Raw genomic sequence first — 20252 nt, 5'->3', positions numbered from 1 at the left:
TTGGAATCCTATTCAGTCCATTTCAAAAGAGAGAAAAAATACTCAGACTCTAGAGAAACAAATGCAGAAAATTCAGTAATATTTTATTTAACATTAAAGAAAGTTACAGTAAAAACAAATACAAGTATTTAGGAGTTATATCACTTCATGTCACTGCATGTCATTGAGAAGATACTGCTAGCAAAGGCTGTTAATGTCTTGGGTTATTAAGTTATTTTATTTGCAAAGCATAGCACTGGGACTGTCAACCACCATGAGAGTATGAAGGCAGGTATGAAAGGTGTTTTTTGCAAGTACCAAATAAATATTCGGCATCTCCCTGTCCATCTAGCTTGCTCTGGTTCATGTTTTCAAGAAGATCTTGATTGTTTTTAATCCTCTGAAAGTTCATGCAAAGCTACTGTAACCTCACTGCTTCCCACTGATTAACTAAGCTCTCATTAATAGTCCCACACAACTGAAAAATTGCACCTAGATTAATAAAAAAAAAAACTAACGAGGCTTCTCCCTGCCTGCCATTTCTATGATCACAAGTCCCATAAAAAATGAATTTGTCACAAGATAATTATAGAGTGAATGTGATAAAGTAGATGCAGTATTGTGTTTTTTCTCCAAAGGGTTTAAAATGGTTTAGGTTTCAAATGAGTTCCAAGCAGAGCTAAGTATTTAAAAGTGTTTCTCTTGAATTTCGGGTAAGTTTTGCAATTTCTGATCTCATGACTTGCCAGTGATATTTTACCAGAATGAATAAATTATATGTCAATTTCTTGATGGTATTTCAGATGTAAAGAATTGCCTTCAGGTCGTTGTTTTATTGGTTTTGCATTCCTTTCTGCTGCATTAAATCTAATGTGGCTTGTCTGTCCTTTAGGTGACCTACAAGAGGGATCTGTATGCAGCTGAATCGATTATCAAGGGTAGGTGTTTGTCCTTGTGGCTTGCAGTTTGCATATTCCTGAGTCTAATCAAGAATCTTTTTTATAGTGCTATAGTTTGAAATGCCTTTAAGAAAAGTTTTATCATGATTAAAATGTGCTGAGGCAAGTTGTTTCAGTTTATTCACTGGAATACTTGGCATTATGAATTATTTGCCTTTGTTTACTTCTCTTAGAATAGAGAACCTTATAAAAAGCTGTGTACATTAGAGTCAAACAGAGATTAATTTTGAATGGATTTATGAGGAATAAACAATTTTTCCTTTCATTTGTAGTTCAATTCTCATTGTATTCCATTTTTCTAATTAAGTAGTAGACTGAAAATTAAATATTAACTCTTTAGGGCTTTTCACCCTTTTGCATACAGCAACTTGTTATCTGAATTGATATAACAATTATATGATATTGAGGTATTCCATTAATTTATAAATACTTTGTTGAACTGTTTTTTAACCTTTTCCTATAATGATAACAGTGGTTCCATAGTGGTTTAGCATAAATACTGGATTTAGTCTTTATCTAGATTGACTCAATTTAAAAACAATATAGAAAGGAAGTCTTAAGTACTTTATAATGAGCACACTGGTGGTTATTGTAAAGTGATGGGCTCTGATTCAGGAGTCTCTTGTTTGTCTCCTTTTTGGAAAATGAAGGTTAAAGCCCAGTAACTGATAAAGGGGAAAGAACTTCTCTTTCCAGAGAAAAGAGTGCCTATGACTGGAATATGGCTGTTGATGGCTACAAGCTGTTCAGAAGGGACAGGAGAGGAAGAAGGGTGGAGGTGTTTCTCTCTATGTAAAGATGTGGATATAGTATGAAGAGTTGTCCCTAAAGAATAGTTGTGAGCCGCTTGAAACCTTAGCGCTAAGAATTACAGATTGGGACAACAAAGGGAATCTTGTGGTTGGAGTCTACCTCAGGCCACCCAATCAAGTGAAGCCTATCAATGAAATCTTCTTACTCCAGCTAGAGGAGACATTGCGATCACAGGCTCTCATCTTGCTGGGGGACTTCAACCACCACCCTGACATCTGTTGGAAGAGTAGCATGGCAAGCTGTAGGCAATCCAGGGGACTCCTGGAGTATCTCAATGACAACTTGTTAAGACAAGAAATAGCCCTACCTGAGGGTATGTGTTATTGGACCTGATGATCACAAATGCAAGTGTACTCATCAGGGATATCCAAGTTGAAGGCAGCCTGGGCTGCAGTGATCACTCACTAGTGCAATTCACTGTCGTAAGGGGTATGAGGCAGATGAGAAGCACAGTTGGGACTCTAAATTTTAGGAAAGCAAGCTTCCAGCTCTTCAAGGAGTTAGTAAATAGGACCCCTTGGAAAATTACCCTCAGGAAAAAGGGAGCAGAAGAGAGCTGGCAGATCTTTAAGGATGCTTTCCATAAAGCACAAGAAATCTCAGTCCTCAGGTGTAAGAAACTGAGCAGGGAAGGGAAGAGACCAGCGTGGCTGAGTTGAGACCTGCTGGTCAAATTACAAGGCAAGATGGAACTACAAAGGCAGTGGAAGTGGGGACAGGTATCCTGGGGAGAGTATAGGGACATTGCCTGGTTGTGTAGGGATGAGGTCAGGAAGGCCAAGGTGCAGCTGAAGCTGAACTTGGCATGGGATGTAAAGAAGAACAAGAAGAGCTTCTCCAAGTATGTAAACCAGAAAAGGAAAGTTAAGGAAAGCATATCCCTACTGATGAGCAACTAGTAACAACAGATGAGGAGGAGGCTGAGATTCTCAGCAACTTTCTTGCCTCAGTCTTCACTGGCAACCCCTCTCCTCTTGCCTCTCAAGCTGATGGCCCACAAGACAGTGACCAGGAAGACAAAGTCCCTCCCACTGTAAGCAAAGACAAGGTTTCTGACCATCTGAGGAACCTGTGGAAAAAGTCCTGGGGGTACTAGTGGATGAAAAGCTGGACATGAGCCACCAATGTGCAATTGCAACTCAGAAGGCCAACTGCATCCTGGGTTGCATCAAAAGAAGTGTGGGTAGCAGATTGAGAGAGGTGATTCTACCCCTCTACTCTGACCTGGGGAGACCTCACCTGGAGTACTGCATCCAGCTCTGGAGCCCCCAATATAAGAAGGATGTGAACTTGTTGGAGCATGTCCAGAGAAGGGCCATGAAAAATGATCAGAGGGCTGGAGCACCTCTCTTATGAAGACAGGCTGAGGGAGCTGGAGTTGTTCGGCCGGAAGAAGAGAAGACTCCAGAGGGACCTTATAGTGCCCTTCCAATACCTGAAAGGGGCCTGTAAGAAGGCTGGGGAAGACCTGTTCACAAGAGTATGTAACAGGAGGACAAGAGATAATAGTTTCAAGCTAGAGAAGGGTAGATTTAGGTTGGACATTAGGAATGGCTTGCCTAGTGAGGCAACATGTTGAGTGACTGGCTAGTTGTTCACTTTGGTGGCTTGTGTGTTATGTATTACAAGATCCAGTATTGGCTTTGCTTTTGGTTTGGATAAACTAGACCATGCTGAGATCACATCTGTCCCTGTACACAAGATAGAACAGCTTAAAAAGAATTTAGATATTGCTGTAGTATTCTGCATGCTGCTTCTCTAGACCTCCAGGAATGCAAGAAGTTTGAAGTTTCTGGTTATTACAGGGGCAAATATTGCAGATTCTGTGCATTGCTAGAACTATGTTCCTGAGTTTTTTTGGAATTTATCAAGGAGATAGGGCTGGGAAACCTTGGAAGTTCTGGTTTTGATGGGGAATGGGCTCTCATCTCCAAAGCTGGAGGCTTGGAAATGTTGAAACTCTTGTTTCGAGTTATATTTCTTAGAGGTTCCACACTCCTCTAGCTTTCAAACTTAGGACTTCCAAACATATTCAAGAAGATGAATGGAGTAGCTGACATTAATTTACAAAGGGGAAATTAAGCCTGACCAGCCCAGTAGTCTTCTACAATGAAATTACTAGTTTGGCAAAGAAGAGGAGAGCAGCGGACATGTTTTTTCTTTATTTCAGCAAGGATTTTGACACTATTTCCCATGACATTCTCATTGACAAACTGATGAACAACAGACTAGAAAAGTGGACAGTGAGGTATATTCAAAACTGGCTGAACAGTGAGGCTCAAACAGTGAAGTCCAGCTGGAGAGAGCTGTGCAAAGGTCCATGGCTATGGTTAAGGTAGTGGAGCATCTGTCACATGAGGAGGTTATGTGAGAACTTGGGCTGTTATGCCTGGAGGATGCTCAGGGGGATCTTAGCAATGTGTTTAATTGCCAGATCGAGCAGAGTGAAGAAGGTAGAGCCATACTCTTCCTCAGTGGTGTTCAGCCAAAAAAAAAAGAACAGGCAATGGACACAAACTGAAATACAGAAAATTATATTTACACCTCTGGAAAGCCTGGAAAATCTTAGGAGTCTCAGGTTCTTTATTACAAATCTGGGAAGTTGGAAAGGAGACTATCCTTGATTTCCTAGGAATTATTCATTCAGCTTAGATGGCTAATATGAGCATTTCTTGGCTTATAAATGCCATTCTTGATCAGCTTTTATTGAGTTACTGAAAAAAATATTTAATCTCAGAAATTACTTGGGTAATTTTTTTCAGAACAGTTTTTTTTTGCATATTCAAGCATATGGGAAGCTTTGAAAATGGAGGGGTGTTGTAAACTGAACAAACATTTTCAAAATATGCAGTTTCTCCAGTTTGTCAACTTATTTTTTGACAGCTATTGGATATTTACAAATTTTATAGAAACACAATTCAGTCTGCCATTATGAGACTGGCCCAGGGATTATCAAAGCTTTTTTATTTCAGTTTTTTGAAAATCTTGTGCACTTGGGAAAGTAGGTAGTAGTTTTAATTTAATTTTAAGTGATCTTTCCTTGGGTAAAACAATTCAGATTAAATATCAGTTTAAGAGGTCAAATACTGTTATTGTGGTTATCATATGAGTAAAATTACTCATAAGACAATAAATAGTTAATGGGATGAATCAGTATGAAAAAGACGGATTTAATATGCAGTATGATACAAAATTAAGCAATTATTTTATTTCCTTGATGAATAGAAATTGAAACTAGTACTTTACCTTGAATGATAGATCAATGGAAAAAAGAGGATCTTCCAATCTTTAAGAAGTGCAAAAGTAATTATATCAAAAATATAAAGTTCTTTTTTCCAGTCTAAACTGTCAAAGAAAAATTCCATCGGAGGGTAATGTGTCAGCTGACTCATCTGCTTAGTTGTGCTGTGTTGTTAAAATATCTGTAAACATTTGCTCTAACAAGAACTGTTGTACTTCTGTCAGTCAAGCTTGCTGAAGCCTGTAATGCCAGCATAAAATGATGTAAATGCCATGAGTAAGCACAATGAATGCACCATGTTGATTGTACCCTGACAAAAAGTTCAATATTCAACTTGGAAAAAAATCTCAGCAAACTCATAGCTCTATGTTAACTTTGCTTTTATTTTAATTTTTCCTATGTATTTTTCATGTATATTTGCCTTTTTTTTTGTTCTCAATATTTAATTTCAATTTCTCAGTCATTACTGGATCAAGTAGAGTGATTTTAATTTTCATTTTCCTTGAACTTATCTGTTCTTTTTAATACACAGGCAAATTTACTGAACTGTATCATTGAGAATTACTGAAATATTTAAGTTACTTAGTTTAGAGAACCTTCAGGATGTGCTGAGGGTGTGTAAACTTTAAAGGAAAAGCAAAATCAAAACCACTGTACATCCAAGTTCCTTGCAGTTTGGGTTTGCTTTTTGTGGCATTGCAAGAGTTCGGGAAGGGGAAACTGTGCATGTTCTGCACTCCTTATGCAAGCAGTATGATGAGTCCTCCTTAGCTATCTGGGACACCCCATAACAGATTTATTTTACTTAATTAATTATCTTGAATGAGGTTTTGCATAGACACTTAGCACTCTATGTTTGCAGTTTAAGAGTTGTGCCTTATCTACTCTGTGCCCTTCAGAAGGCTTCAAATACCAGATCTTCAGATTGATATGTCATGGCTTATTGTTGTAGTGGACAGTTGAGCCATGTAAATTAATATTAGACAAGCATTTTATTCACAGTTCATGCCACATTTAAAGAAAAGTACATTTGAGGGGGAAATGTGTTTTTGTCCTGTTGAGCATCATCCAGTCATATCCCTGTCCTGCATCATGCAGCCAGCCATAATGGCTGTTAGTTTTAACAAAAGAAATCTTAATAGGAAGGTCCTGCTGTGTTGTGCTGTGTGTGTGGAAAATTTTCAAGCATAGGTGACCTTCCAGAATGGCAAAACATCCTACAAGCTGAGGTAAGCTCAGTTAGGCCTTTCCTGCTAGCTGAGTGACTGTATCACAGTGCCTGCTTTTCTTGAGAGTTCGGAACGCCCTACATGGTGCTGTGAAGTGCTTCTACTTGTCATTATCCTTCTGTGCTTCCTCCCAGAACTAAGGTAACTATCTGCTGTGTGGTAGATACTCAGTGCTGTTTGTGAGCTTCTGTGTTACAGACCTACTAGTGTCATGGAAGTATGTCCTGGAGACTGATAGAGAAACAACCACTGCAGGAAAGTGGCATGCAGTGTTTCTTCTAATGGTTTCAGTAAGTCTGAAAGGAAGGACCTTCTGCTGAGTCTGATGGGTTTAGAGATAGAAACTTGGCTATCAGAAGTCCTCAGCATACTAAAACACTATTCATGGCTTGCATGAGATCCATGTGGTTGTGGATCTTCAAATACTGTTCCACCTTAGAGGCAGCCTCTGAGATGCATTTTCTGGGTATCTACCTCATCTTTTTCTTTTCCATCCCTTTTTATTTTCCTTTTTTGGGGTGGTGATGAGATGCCAGGAACTCCAGAAAGGCATATTTATGGCAGAAATACCTTCCTTTCCATGTGGAATTCAGTATCTTTTGCCTCATAAAAATTCCTTTTTTTTACTTCTGCTTGGTATAGATTGCTAGTATATCTGTAACCTTGCTGAGCATTGCTGGCAGCAATCTTTCCTACCTATATGGAGAAGAGGGTGCCCCTCCTTGACACTATATATCACTTTGAATAGAAATGGTGTTACCTGTGGGATGGTGGTCTACATCATAGTTCTTCTTTGTGTCAAGCTGTTGAGGAGGACACAGATCTGAAATGCAGCATTGTGCACTGGATAGCACAGTCCTGTATCACATACTTGGGGAATTCAGACTCCAGGTTCAGGCTATGTAGAGTGCCTGCAAGGGAAGTCCTGCATGACACTGCAAGGCTGGGTTGCAAGGTACCAGCTCTCAGCATGCCACCTTGCATGCTGTCAAGGGCCTCTGGAGGTGTCCCAAAGCTGAAATATGGGCTGGGAGAGTGTAGGGTACTAAAGGGCACTGGCCTCATGAGCTCCCCTCTACTGTTCCAGTCTTCCCACCTGGTTTCTGTATTATTAACTAATCCAGTTTACTTTGCTGGATGCACATTTTATCACTGGATGAATTCAGCACTGATGAAGAACTTTTGAGTGTATTAATTTAATTTTGTGACTAGAGTTCCAAAATTCATGTCATGTGCAGTTATATTTATTAGAGAGCAAAACCGTGTTTCCTTCAACTTCAGAGAATGAGGGTTATCTTCTCTGGTAACCTGTTTCATTTAAAAAATCCATTTAAACAACATTAAAAATATTTGGTCTAATGAGAATTATTAATCCAACTGTTCCCTTTCTGGTTTCAAATATTTTTTTTCTTTGAATTATGAACTGCAACAGATCTTTAAATGCTTAAAATTTTAGTTTAGAATATTGAGGTTATGCTTGTGCTTTTTGACAGTTTTGCTAACAAACAGATTCCTTGTGGTTCAGTTTGACATGTTCTGTTGTTTGTGGGTTTTTTGAGATGCTTTTGCATTTCTGTCTGTTATCCATACATTAAATTATAATTCTGTAATTAGTCAAATACAAGAAAAAATAAGTAACAAAAAAAATAAGTAACAAAAGTAAGTAACATAATAATAAATAAGTAATAATAAAATAAATAAGTCAAAAATAAAATAAAATAATAAAAAATAATAAAAAATAAAATAAGTAAAAAAAAGTAAGTAACAAGTCCCAAATATTTTATAGAAGCACAGCTAGTTTTTTAACTGCTGGCCTAATGAGACACAATAACTGACTAATGTCAGGTTGCTAAACTTGATTTGAGTGGAATTAAGAAACATATATGCATACCTACATGTTTATACTTTAGATATTTGTATGTATATACAATTTATATTCAAGGCAATACAAAGAAACACTTCACTAATGTAAATAGACTAGTGAGTTATTTACCTTTTGAGTATGTTTTCTTAAAACCTGTCTTATTGATTTGCTTACTTCTTCAAGTCTCTTCTGAAAGTCCGAGTCCTAACATTTGTTCTATACATGGTAAATTTAATACTTTTCTTCAGTTAAACAGGTATGAACATGTAGGATATGCAGACAAGGTGGCACAAGCCTATTTTTTACAGTCTTGAAGTAAGAAAACATCGTCGTACAATGAAAGTGACTCATCTAGAAATGTAGTTAAGATCAGAGGCTAATACAAAACATCCTAAAAAATTTCCATTAGGATTACTGCCCTCGAGGTAGGTGTCTTTGAACTCTAGTTCCAACATGCAAACTTTAAATGGTGCTTCTCAGTATAAGTTTGTAACTTGGAATTTTACTTTATCTCCTCTTCCTTTTTCTCTTCTGCCCTTCATCTGCAATGACTTTTTCACAAGAGTCTGCACTTGCAAATTGGATATTTTCCCTGCAATTTGGCTTAATAAGTATCTGGTGATCTAGATACAATTATGTTTTCCATGTGTCGCGAAAAATATCATAATGCCTTCAAACTGCTTGTGACTGTTGGGTGCTACATACTATATTTTGTGTTATATGAATAACTTACATGACTTTTCATAAAAAAAATTAAAATATTAAAAATCCTTGTTTTTCAAAGGACAGATTATGTTACTTGAGGTAGGCTGCATTTGCACAGCCACACTCATTAACCAGTGACTGTTCTCTGCTGTGAGGCAAAGAAATAGACTGGCAGGTGAGGAGGTACTCCTCACAAGAGTTATTGTCAGATGAAAGCAACCCTGTTCCTTAAGTCTTTTACCACAAAATCTGGTTCTCTTTCTTGTATACTAATATTAGTAGGGACAGTGTCAAGTTTGGCTTTTGTGTTTTGTGGCCACAGGGAAATGTGGAATGGGTAAACAAAAATGTTAGATATTTTTGGTTACCTATTTATACAAATAACAATTTCAACTCATTCTTTGAGCATGAATGAACTAAATGCTAAGGAGTACATATTTAATTTTTCTCGTGTTTACAGTGGTAGAAAGCTCTCCATTACATGATATAAAAATGCCAAGAATTATGCTGTATTTTCCTGACCAGTCAAGCCATTGCTATGTAGAAAGTGAAAATGTAATTCTGATAGATTCATTTATTATTTTTAATTCACTGAGAGCTTCAGAAGTATTTTGATGAATAGATGTGCTTCTAAAGTAGTAGACATACCAAGAATGGCATGGTATGAAGATATGTTTACAAAACCAAGTGTGTGTGTATGTGCTTATATATGCAATTAAGAGAGGAAAAAAAAGTCTGTAGACTAAAACCTATTTGTCATTCAGATGCATTTTTATTCTTAGATTGTATGAATGGCTTTGGTTTGAAGGGACCTTATAGGTCATGTAGTTCAATCCCGTGCATGGGCAGGGACACCTTCCACTGGACCAGGTTCCTCAAAGCTCCTTTCAACCTGGCCTTCATCTGGTAATAATTCCCTAGATATGGTATTTATGCTCTTTATTCAAGCAAAGTATTGCTTTAATTGCTGCTTGTTTGTGGCATGTTTTTCAGGGTAAACTTTTATGCAATTTGTCAGAGTACACTTAATAAATTATCTAACTAAGGTAGTTCCATAAACATGTACACATTTTAATTTATAATTTTGGTGAGATCATTACATAAAAACTGTAACAGTTGTTACTGAATAATAATGTGATCTAAAGCTTTCAGGATAAAAAAGAAGGGCACAGAAAACCTGAAAATTTAGTTTTCTGCTAGAGAGAGGGAGGTTTAATGGAGCAAATTCTGAAATCCCCTATCAAATTTGTCCTAAATTAAGAAAATTCTTGCTCTTTTCCTGATAGAGAAACTTAATGTTTAACCTAATATAATTTGTAAGTGTAAAGTTTTAACTATTTTTAATTTTATGCCAAAAATATGCTCTGAGTAGATGTTAAATGTGATGCAGTATGGGGAGCATAACTCTATAATCAAGTACAGCTGGAAAGAAGCTGAGAGTCATTGAAAAGCTGAGGTGCATATAGGAAAGAGGAGGTTTCCAAGGAATAATGGGTTTAAAGTAAGTAGAGGAAGAGGAAGCCAAAGCAAGGGGGACGTTTTGATGTGTAATGCAACAGGGAGACAAAAAAATTAAAAGTTTGGGCAGATGGAAAGGAAGGTATGGCATGAAAGTAGGGAAGAAAGGTAAAATAGTGGTGCATGGTCTGACCCCATAGGTGATCCTGCTTTGAGCAGGAGTTTGGACTAGAGACCTCCTTCCTTCCAGCCTGAATCATCTAGTGGTCCAATGAAAAACTGTATTTTGTCAGTGGAGTATTAAAATTCTTTGTGATATGGCTGTAGCTTTCCAGAATTACTGGAAAACTGGAACATAGGAAGTTCCATTTAATTATGAGTGAAAACTTCTTTATGGTGAGGGTGAAAGAGCACTGGAACAGGCTGTCCAGGGAGGTTGTGGAGTCTGAAGGTATTCCAGACCCACCTGGCTGCAGTCCTGTGTAATGTAGGGATCCTGCATCAGCAGCAGAGTTGGACTAGATGATCGCTAGAGGTGCCTTCCAGCTCTGACAATCCCAGGATTCTGTGATCCATGATTCCATGACTGTTCCATTCACCCAGTAGTATTTCTGAAAACCAGGAATGAAATGCTGCATGCTCTTAGCTTTACTGGCTTTCAGCAGAACTCATTACATTCACGGAGTTAGGAGCCAGCACGGCAGCTGTGCCCACTGGCCTTGCTGTGGTTGCACTGAGCGACAGAGAGTTCCATCAGCTTATCCAAGGTGGGGCGCAGGCAGTCTCAGGGAGGAAGGCTTTACTCAGCCTTCCTTACCACAATACAGCAAAGGTGCAGAATGTCTAAATTAACACAGAGATCTTTTTGGCCATGTGAAATAGTTGGGTTTTAAATGGAAATTGAGTTTTGAGCTGGAAGAAAACTGTTACTTTCCTATGATGATTTTATAAACATTTTATTTCCAGGCTTTCTTTCCCATTTTTATTGGTAATTTAAGAGCATGCAGCATCTTTCCAATGTGTGTATTATGATTATTTTCTTCATACTTTATTAATAGATTTTCCCCTCTATAACGTTACATGCCTCCTCCAATTTAAAACCAGAATTTTTCACATTATTCAAATTTGCTTTCTTCTTTCTTAAATTCAACCTGAAAATCTTAGTTGCTGTTTTTGTAGTCTTACCTCCTTTTTCATTTACATGAGTTAGAGGTTTATGAGGGCTGGGGAGAGAAGTGACATGGGCTTTTACAGCTACAGTCTTTGAGCAGCCTCTTGTGAGGTTACTTTTGACATTTGCTGTTGACAACTGAATTCTTTTTAAAAAGAGCTGTCCCGAGTGTAAGTTGTGGTGCCTTTTTGGATTCCATAACCTTCTTCCACATGTGAATTTTTGTAATAGCTCAAATCTGACCTTCTTCATGAAATTACTTAGTTCCTTAGAATCAGAGTTCTTGATATCTGTTGTGCCAGTGTGGTTTATAATGTACATCTATCTTATATATGCATTCCATGTACAGTACTAAATTCAAGTGGCTCTTGCTCTGCTTTCAATTTACCCACCGTTTCCTATCTGCTGATAAGAAATTAATTCAATATGGTATCCCATTGACCCATTTTTTAGACTGTTAAGCTCGGTATACTTTTTTCCCCGTGAATCTATGGGAATATAATTTCTCCCACAGTTGTGGTATCTTGTGATTTCCAGTCCTGTGAGAACTGGCCATGCATTTTTTTTTTATTCTTACTTTCATCTGGTTGTGATGTTTCATAAGCAGATGTTTATTGTTCTCTTTCTTCTTCCCCCCCCCCATCCTCCCGTTCTAGCTAGCTTAATACAAAGCCAGTTGTTACCACTGTTTTTGTTTTCACCTTATAAATATTGGAAATTATAAATGCCTATCATACATAAAATAATTGTAATTATCTCATCTTTTGGGATCCTTTGGGGTTAATTCACTTTTCTCGCTCACAAACAATGTTTAAAAATCACAAGTTGCTTTCCAATAATATTAACTCTACAGCAGCTTTAAAAATAATTTTCAAGTCTGTGTGTCTATTTTTGTGAAGAAGTCTTTGAGTTTACAAAAGAAAGTGAGATGTTTACTTTAGTAATGCATCTGATTGAACTTATTGTGTGGTATGCAATTATAAAAAAAAATTCCACATGCAACAAATATGTATCTTTATATTCAGACTCGTTTGAAGAGCACTTAGGCCATGTTTTTATGATTTCTTTTATGTCTTTCACTACTAGTGTAGTTTGTGGTGGCGTTTGGTATATTTCTGTCCCTGAAGTTTCCTTGAAGTCTGCTTTCAACATAATTAGACTTTACATTTATGAAAATGTAGCTGCTTATGGAATGGATGCCTCAGAGACACTGGAGATTTTATGTTTTGGTCTGCATATTAATTCGACATCTAAAGGAAAAAATCCTGAATTAGAAGTGAGACTTCCAGACTTGAATTATTTTTGTTTGCTTAAAGGAAAATCCTCACTGAATCTTGAAACTGTAGTCAATAACAAGAGGACATACTGCTTTTCTGAAGTATTTGCTTTATGGAACAGATAGGAGATAACTTGAAACTATTGTTCTTGGTATCAGCAAATTATTGTAATTTTTTTCTCCTGCCAGTAAAAGATCTAAGAAGTTCCTCATTCCAAGATCTTGGTTGCTGACTTTTTTGTTATTGAGGTGAACAGTTATACCTATTGTCTCCCTGAGCAGTATATTCAGTACATTTTTGGGGGCTGTTATGTAGTATATATTGCTGGGAAGATGATCTATACTGTCTCCTAGATTTTCTTTCTTTTCTCAATATTGCTGACATTGCATTTAGTGGTCTATTGAAGTGGTAAGTGGTATGGAGTTTGCAAAAAGTTGTTGTTTTGATTGTTGTATAGCCTCAGTAATGAGACAGGGAACTACTAGAGAGAGTCCAGCAGAGAGAAACAAAGATGACTGGGAGATTGGAGCATCTCTTTCATGGGGAAAGGCTGAGAGAGCTGAGACTCTTTAGCCTGGAGAAGGCTGAGGAGAGACCTTATTAATGCCTACAAGTATCTAAAGGGTGGGTGCAGGGAGGATGGAGCCAGACTTTTCAGTAGTTCCCAGTGGCAGGATGAGGGGCAACAGGCACAAGCTGGAACATAGTAGGTTCCAGTTAAATATAATGAAAAACTTATTTACTTTGAAGGTGACAAAGCACTGGAACAGGCTGCCCAGGGAGGTTGTGGAGTCCCCTTCTCTTAAAATACTCAGAACCCTCCTGGATGCAGTGCTGAGTAATGTGCTCTAGGTGATCTTGATTTAGTGGGGGAGTTGGTCTAGATGATCTCTACAAGTCCCTTCTAACTCTGACGGTTCTGTGATTCTGTGACCTGAACAAATACCTTTTCATGGAAGTCCTGTATTTAAATGGGCTCTACTTATACTGAATGTCCCTTGAGATAAGTCATCTTAAAATTAAATTTACAGCTGTTGAAAAGTTTCTGTCAAGAGATGACTGTATATGGATTGAAAGTAATGTTTAGCAGATTAGTAATTTATTTATCTTATGAAAGTTTTTTTTCTTGATCACAGACAACCTATCACAACAAGTTTGTGTTATTACCAGTGTGAAGGAATCTGTTGCACAAGTAGGTTTTGTCCTTCATGAATCTCTGAAAAGACAAATAAAAGTAAGTACAACTCTATGGCTGTAAACTGAACAATTAAATGAATGTTTCTGGTTATTGCAACTTGTAAGGAGTATCTAAATAATGTGAATACAGCAAATGAGGCCTCCTGTGTCAATGTAATATTTGTTACAAGGGATTAACAAAAGGCATCTCCTGCCCAATTATAGTGTAGAGGGAGATTTTACAGATCCTCTTAAAATGTATATATTAGATGAGAAATTGCATCTAGACAACAGAGAGGCCATTTTCTTTAGATTTTATAAATTCAGTAATCCCAAAATGCTACAGATATGCTACAGAGGAAATACTTTTGTTACTTTGAAGTCAGAATAAATTAATAAGCTGTATTCCTGCAGAGCTGCAAATGCCGAGTCAAATTAATCAGCCTTTTTGCAGAGAGATCTGGTATGTTTCACTTGTAGCAAATGCTAATTGAAGCCTTTGCTGTAGGATATTGCTGGAGTATTTTACAGGCTTTTAAGCATCTTTACCTTTTTCATTATTTCTACTAATAGAACTATCACAAATTTTCATTTTCCTGAAGGAAATTAACATGTGGTAATTGCTTAAATCTTGACTGATCTTGGAGTGAGTCTTAATTATGTCTTATGTGATGCACATCTTTCTGTTACCCAGAGAAATAGATGGGGAACAGCTTTTCAAAAATACAGATTTCCAGATTTGCATCATTTTACTACTTTAATAGTTTTATTCATGCCCGCTGATCTTCTGCATTATATGCTTTGTTAATAGTAGGATGTTCTTCTGTAGCAAACTGTATTACTATTTTATATCTAGAAATGGCATTTTACAATCTACTTACAGTTTTTCTTTGGAAAGAATTGTACTCAGTATGGAAAGTCATGCTTTCTATCTATTAAACACCTACATTTTAGAAGTGCAAAATATGAGGGGAGTAGAATAGTTTTTTTTTCTAATCAGAATAGCTGTGTAATGGAGCCAGAAATAGTTTCCATTTCACTGATCCATTGATGTTTTTCCATTTTTCTCTCTATTTAGAGTATTCTGCAATTGCTAAGAAGACATCACTTACTCATATTAGAAAAAAACTACTTCTTTAAGTATATCTATCTATTATGTTTGCATGTAACCATTTCAGTCATACCATGAGAAACACTTCCAAACCAGTGAGAATATATTTTATTTGATTAGCCAACAATGTGACTCCAAATTTAGCAACCTCAACTCAGGCTGCCAACAAAATGAGTTAAAATTCAAGTTTGCAAATATTCATTGTAAAACCAGTAAAGTGTTGTGTTGGTCAAGCACTTGAACCTATGGTGCATTTGAATAAAACATAAAATTATCACAAGCATTATATGAAGCAATACTGATATGGGACTGATTATTTTTTTAATGGCTCCATTAAATTAGTTGATGATTTCTAGCACCATTCTTCTCTTTTTCAATCCATATGGTCTTTCCTGATAGTAAAGTCCATTGATAAGCTTCTCTTCAACATTTTCAAAAGATTCCTGCAATGTGACACCTGTCAAAAAACTCCATCAAGATTCCTGTCTTGTAAAGTTCCTTGAAACAGGCTTAGTCATTTGTTTTATGAACCATTAGATTGAAAATCTGTCAGAACTATTATTTATGTATTCAGTGTCTTGTTTTTAAACAGTGTAATGTCTAAGAGTTAAGTTTTCAGCTTACCAATATACAGAACAGCTAAATCTGAGAACCTTAGAAAGAATCTATGCACTGGGCTGTGATTTCTCAAGTGAAGCACAGCATTCTTGTGAGAGAAAGATTTGACTGTACAACGTGGTAATTATTTTAAGCAAGTTAAATATATCATACTGAAAGCTGGGTCTTTTCAATGGGGTGATTGGTGGTTAATCGATCTAAATAAATCAGTAATTGGGAGTCATTCAGTAAAGTACATGTTATCTGAAATAATTGTGGTTGATATTTTAACATTTTAGATAGTTTTGGCACTCTAGTTCTTAGTAGCAGCCATATTTACTTTTAATTTCTAGATGCTTCTTAAAAAAAAAATCTTTAAAGAGGAATTAAAACAAAATATTGCTACAGGGATTTCTGCAAAAGGCTGCAAGAACATGATAGTGCAAATAATGGGGAAAAAAGACCTACACGTTGAACTGATGAGATAAAGAAAAATTAAAAGCTTTTCTTAAAAAAAAAAATTAAGGCGACAGTTATTGCTTGCTAAGTTCTATAAGAATTAAGTATTTTAATCAGGGTTATTGTAAACTGTATAACTAATAAACGAATGTTTTGGAGAAGAGATTTTACTGTTCAAAACATAAGCTGAGTCTTATGTTTGTTATTTAGTCCTTTCTTTTGAAACAATTAAACCTAAATGGAGGCTGAAGCCTTCTGTGACAGTAAAATTATGTACTCCTGCTTATTTAGTGACATGGTGCTCCTGTCACATGAAATGTAATCAATTGGATGAAGTTGTGTGTTATTTTTATGACTGGATAAATATCTACAAACAGCGTACTAAAATATTTGGTTGTTCTCAATTAGGAAATGAACTAGTGTTTTACTAGTAGAAATTCACTAATATCTTAATCATTGTGTGGTCTGTCTACTGGATTGGTATTGTAATCTTACATAGTTTGACTAACTTTTACAGATTCCCTATGTCCTGGTGTTATTTTTTTACTTTATGGAAGTGAATGTTGAATAAAGTTGAAAGGGCATCTGAGAAGTAGAAAAACATTAAAGAGAACATATTTATTATTCCTGTTTTCATGTTCATAAAACTTTCCGTCTCTGCTTCTTTACAGTAGCTGAATATCAATGGCTACAATGACCAGAGTGATTAAGCAAATCTATATACTTGTTTCCATTTAAACACTTGAAACACTATGTGCAAACACTTCTTACTGAGATGATATTTTTAGGTAATTTTTGCTCTCTCAAGTAGCTGACAGCTTGATTAAGATTAATTTTAATTAAAAAAAATACTTTTGCATAGGATACTAACATGCCAAATAGAATAGGAGTTAATTTTAATTAATTAGTGTTGTAGCAAGGCTTCTAGTTAGGCAGCTGTGCCTACTTTTCCAAGAGAGAAATCTGATTTAATTATTGCTGGATAGTAGGGCTGTAAAACAAAGGCTTAGTATATTGCTTTATCAAATTGTTCAAGTTAAATAAAAAAACTACTATCATCTTGGTGTATCTGCAAACTTACTGAGGGTGCACTTTACCCCCATGTCCAGATAATTGATCAAGATAATAAACAGAACACACAGTTAAAGGTTGTAAAACAAGTATGACTGTGACTGTTTTTAGAGTACTTACTGAGGAAATTATTTTCAGGAGAAATTCTTAATTAGTCTTGTCCTGTGCAGAATCCTAGAATACGTGTGTCCTGGTCTTTCATGCCTGCTTCATTTATTTTATGTTTGGTTGCATGAAGACAAAATATGCATGTATTTGTATATTATAGAGATTTCTTCAAAATTAGAGGTCTAACATAATTAGATTATCTCAGTCCTACAAGCAATCATCTCTGGGAATAGCTAAACATCCTAACCCAGGCAGCAGCACTGGTGTATGGTACTTTGAGGGCTGTTTTTGGAATAATCCCCCCTAGCAGTGCACTTCAGCAAAAACTGGCAGAAAACTCTGCAGAGTGCTGGGCAAAATGCTTCACTTCTGGGTTACCTAAAAATCTGAGCCATTTTGAATTTCTCATACTGGAAATAATAATTGCCAGTTTAAAGTAATTTGGGTGAAGAAACTATGCCATAATGGTTGAGACTTTAGCAGATAGTTTTAGGTCAAGTTTGTGACACAGTAATTCTTTCTTTTTTTTTCTATCCAGGTTGAAGCTGTATCAGTATCTCCAAGTGTAAATGACAGCCATCTACAAAACATCTTTTCAGGACAGTGCTACAATTTTGTTTGCATAAATGTAAGTAATAATGATGCATGCTTTTAGTTTTGCACTTGAACTTCCTATTAAATATGTAGTTATTATTTACCATTACTAAGAAGCTGTTTATTTCTATTTTCCTGGTATATCTATTCCAATGTTTGGTGTTTCTGATGTACATCAAACTAGACCTTTGAGATACTGGTCTGTTCTTTCTCTCCTGGTTTTCTATTTCCATCAGTATGTTGCTAAATCAGCCTTGAATTCTTGAACAAGAGGGATGCAACTGAAAGTTGCTTAAGGTTTCCTTTGATAGATACCGTATTGAACTGAATTGTCTCAAGAAATATGCCATATGTGTTCCCATCTAACTGTGTGTTTCTACTATGGTCTAAGTCAGGGTTTCCCATTTGGGGCACATGGCATGCTGTGCAATCTGTATTTGGGTACCTGTATGGGAATAGGAAGATTTTAGATTAACCATACCTGAGACCAATCAAGACCCTTAAGCTTGTTATATATAGTTCTTAAGGGTAATATTTTTAATCTCAGTTTTTTTAAACAGCTGTAACTTTACCAGACTAAAGTGTTACAAATATATCAAAACCAACCAAGCAAATTAAACGCCCCCTCAAACCAAAAATGTGGGGTTTTTTTTTCAGCAAATATCAAATCTTTGCATTCAATTTTTAAGAAATTATTTATGTTTTCAGTAATTCTAAGTACTTATTTTAATTTATAGGATAAAAAGTTTGACATTCAAGAAATCCAGCAACTAGTGGCTATGTTGGAAAAATCAAATATTCCTCTCTTATATCCGGTTGTCCTAATTTCGGTAGGTAACTCTTGTAAGTTACTGTGGAAATGTTAGATAGGTTTGAACTGCTGCTGGCTCTGAATAAAACTGTAAATTTGAACTGCAGAATGGACTGTAAATAGCATAATTTGCACCTCAGCAAATGCACTGCATGCTGTCAGGAAATATGCCAATACTAGCAAATGACAATTTATTAATTGTAGTTCTGTGAAAGACTTATTGTGGCTAGTCATGTTGAACTGTTAACTCCTGCTTTGCTGTTGCACTCTATCTGGGGATTCTATAAATTATGTATTCTGCTTGAATGCTCAGTTGTAGCAGAATTAAATGGCTTTTTTTTTCCTGTGCTGTGTCATTTATTCAAAGTTTTAAAATTATTGTTGCTTTTCTGGTCTAAGTATTAAAAATTAACTTTTAAGTACTTTGCAATAGAACTTCAAATCTTGAATACTTCAATACTTGAGATGTTGCAAGACTGAAAAATCTATTCTGGTATGTTGCAAAAGTTTGAAAGTGTATTTCTGGCTGAAATTCTCAATATTTGAACATGGCTGCAGTGATCATGAGATGGTGGAGTTCAGGATCCTGTGTTTGAGGAATAGAATACCTAGCAAGACCACAACCCTGGACTTCTGCAGAGCCAACTTTGGCCTCTTCAATTGTTAAGGGAAGTCTCATGGGACAGGGTACTAGGTGATAAAGGGGCTCAAGATAGGTGGTCAGCATTGAAGGACCACTTCTCCCAAGCTCAGGATCAGAGCATCCCAATGGGTAGGAAATCAAGTAAGGGAGCCAGGAGACCCTCATGGTTAAACAAGGAACTGCTGGGCAAACTCAAGTGGAAAAAGAGAATCTACAGATCTTGGAAGAAGGGGCTGGCCACATGGGAGGACTATAGGACTGTTGTCAGATGATGTAGGGAGGCAATTAGGTAACTAAGGCCTCCTTGGAACTTAACCTTGCAAGTGAGGTCAAGGACAATAGAAAGGGCTTCTTCAAATACATTGCAGATAAAACTAACTCTAGAGGCAACATAGGCCCACTGCTGAATGAGGTGAGTACCCTGGTTACAGAGGATACAAAGAAGGCAGAGGTACTGAATGCCATTTTTGCCTCTGTCTTTACTGCTGCAGACTCTCCCCAGGAGCCCCAGAAAGAGTCAGGATAAAGGAGGAGTTTGCTTTGGTATATGAGGATTGGTTTAGGGATCAGTTAAGCAATCTGGACATCCATAAGTTGATGGGTCTGGATGGAATGCATCCAAGGGTGCTGAGGGAGCTGGTGGAGGTCATTGCTAGGCCACTCTCCATCATCTTTGGTAAGTTGTGGGAAACAGGAGAGATGCCTAAGGACTGGAAGAAAGCAAATGTCACTCCAGTCTACAAGAAGGGCAAGAAGAAGTACCCAAGTAACTATAGACCAGTCAGCCTCACCTCTATCCCTGGAAAGGTGATGGAACAACTTATTCTTGGCACTGTCTCTAGGCATATCAAAGTTGATATGCCTAGAGCAGTCAACGTGGTTTTAGCAAGGGGAAGTCATGTTTGACCAACCTTATAGCCTTCTATGAGGAAATAACTAGGTGGACAGATGATGGTAGAGCAATTGATGTGGTTTATCTTGATTTC

General features: G+C 36.7%; 1 protein-coding gene across 1 annotated transcript in view; it reads left to right on the top strand.

Moving 5' to 3' along the window:
• ISPD (isoprenoid synthase domain containing) overlaps positions 1–20252 on the top strand; it is a 101464-nt gene that overhangs the window by 35375 nt on the left and 45837 nt on the right. The window contains exons 4-7 of the mRNA XM_009994939.1: positions 872–917; positions 13833–13930; positions 17757–17846; positions 18550–18642. Of these exons, the coding sequence (XP_009993241.1) occupies positions 872–917; positions 13833–13930; positions 17757–17846; positions 18550–18642 (327 nt within the window). The remainder of the gene's footprint in view (positions 1–871; positions 918–13832; positions 13931–17756; positions 17847–18549; positions 18643–20252) is intronic.

This window comes from Chaetura pelagica, unplaced genomic scaffold (assembly GCF_000747805.2).
Source record: "Chaetura pelagica isolate M959 unplaced genomic scaffold, ChaPel_1.0 scaffold12, whole genome shotgun sequence".
NCBI lineage: Eukaryota > Metazoa > Chordata > Aves > Apodiformes > Apodidae > Chaetura > Chaetura pelagica.
Note: the sequence above shows the minus strand (reverse complement) of the source record. Positions and strands in the feature narration are given on the sequence as shown.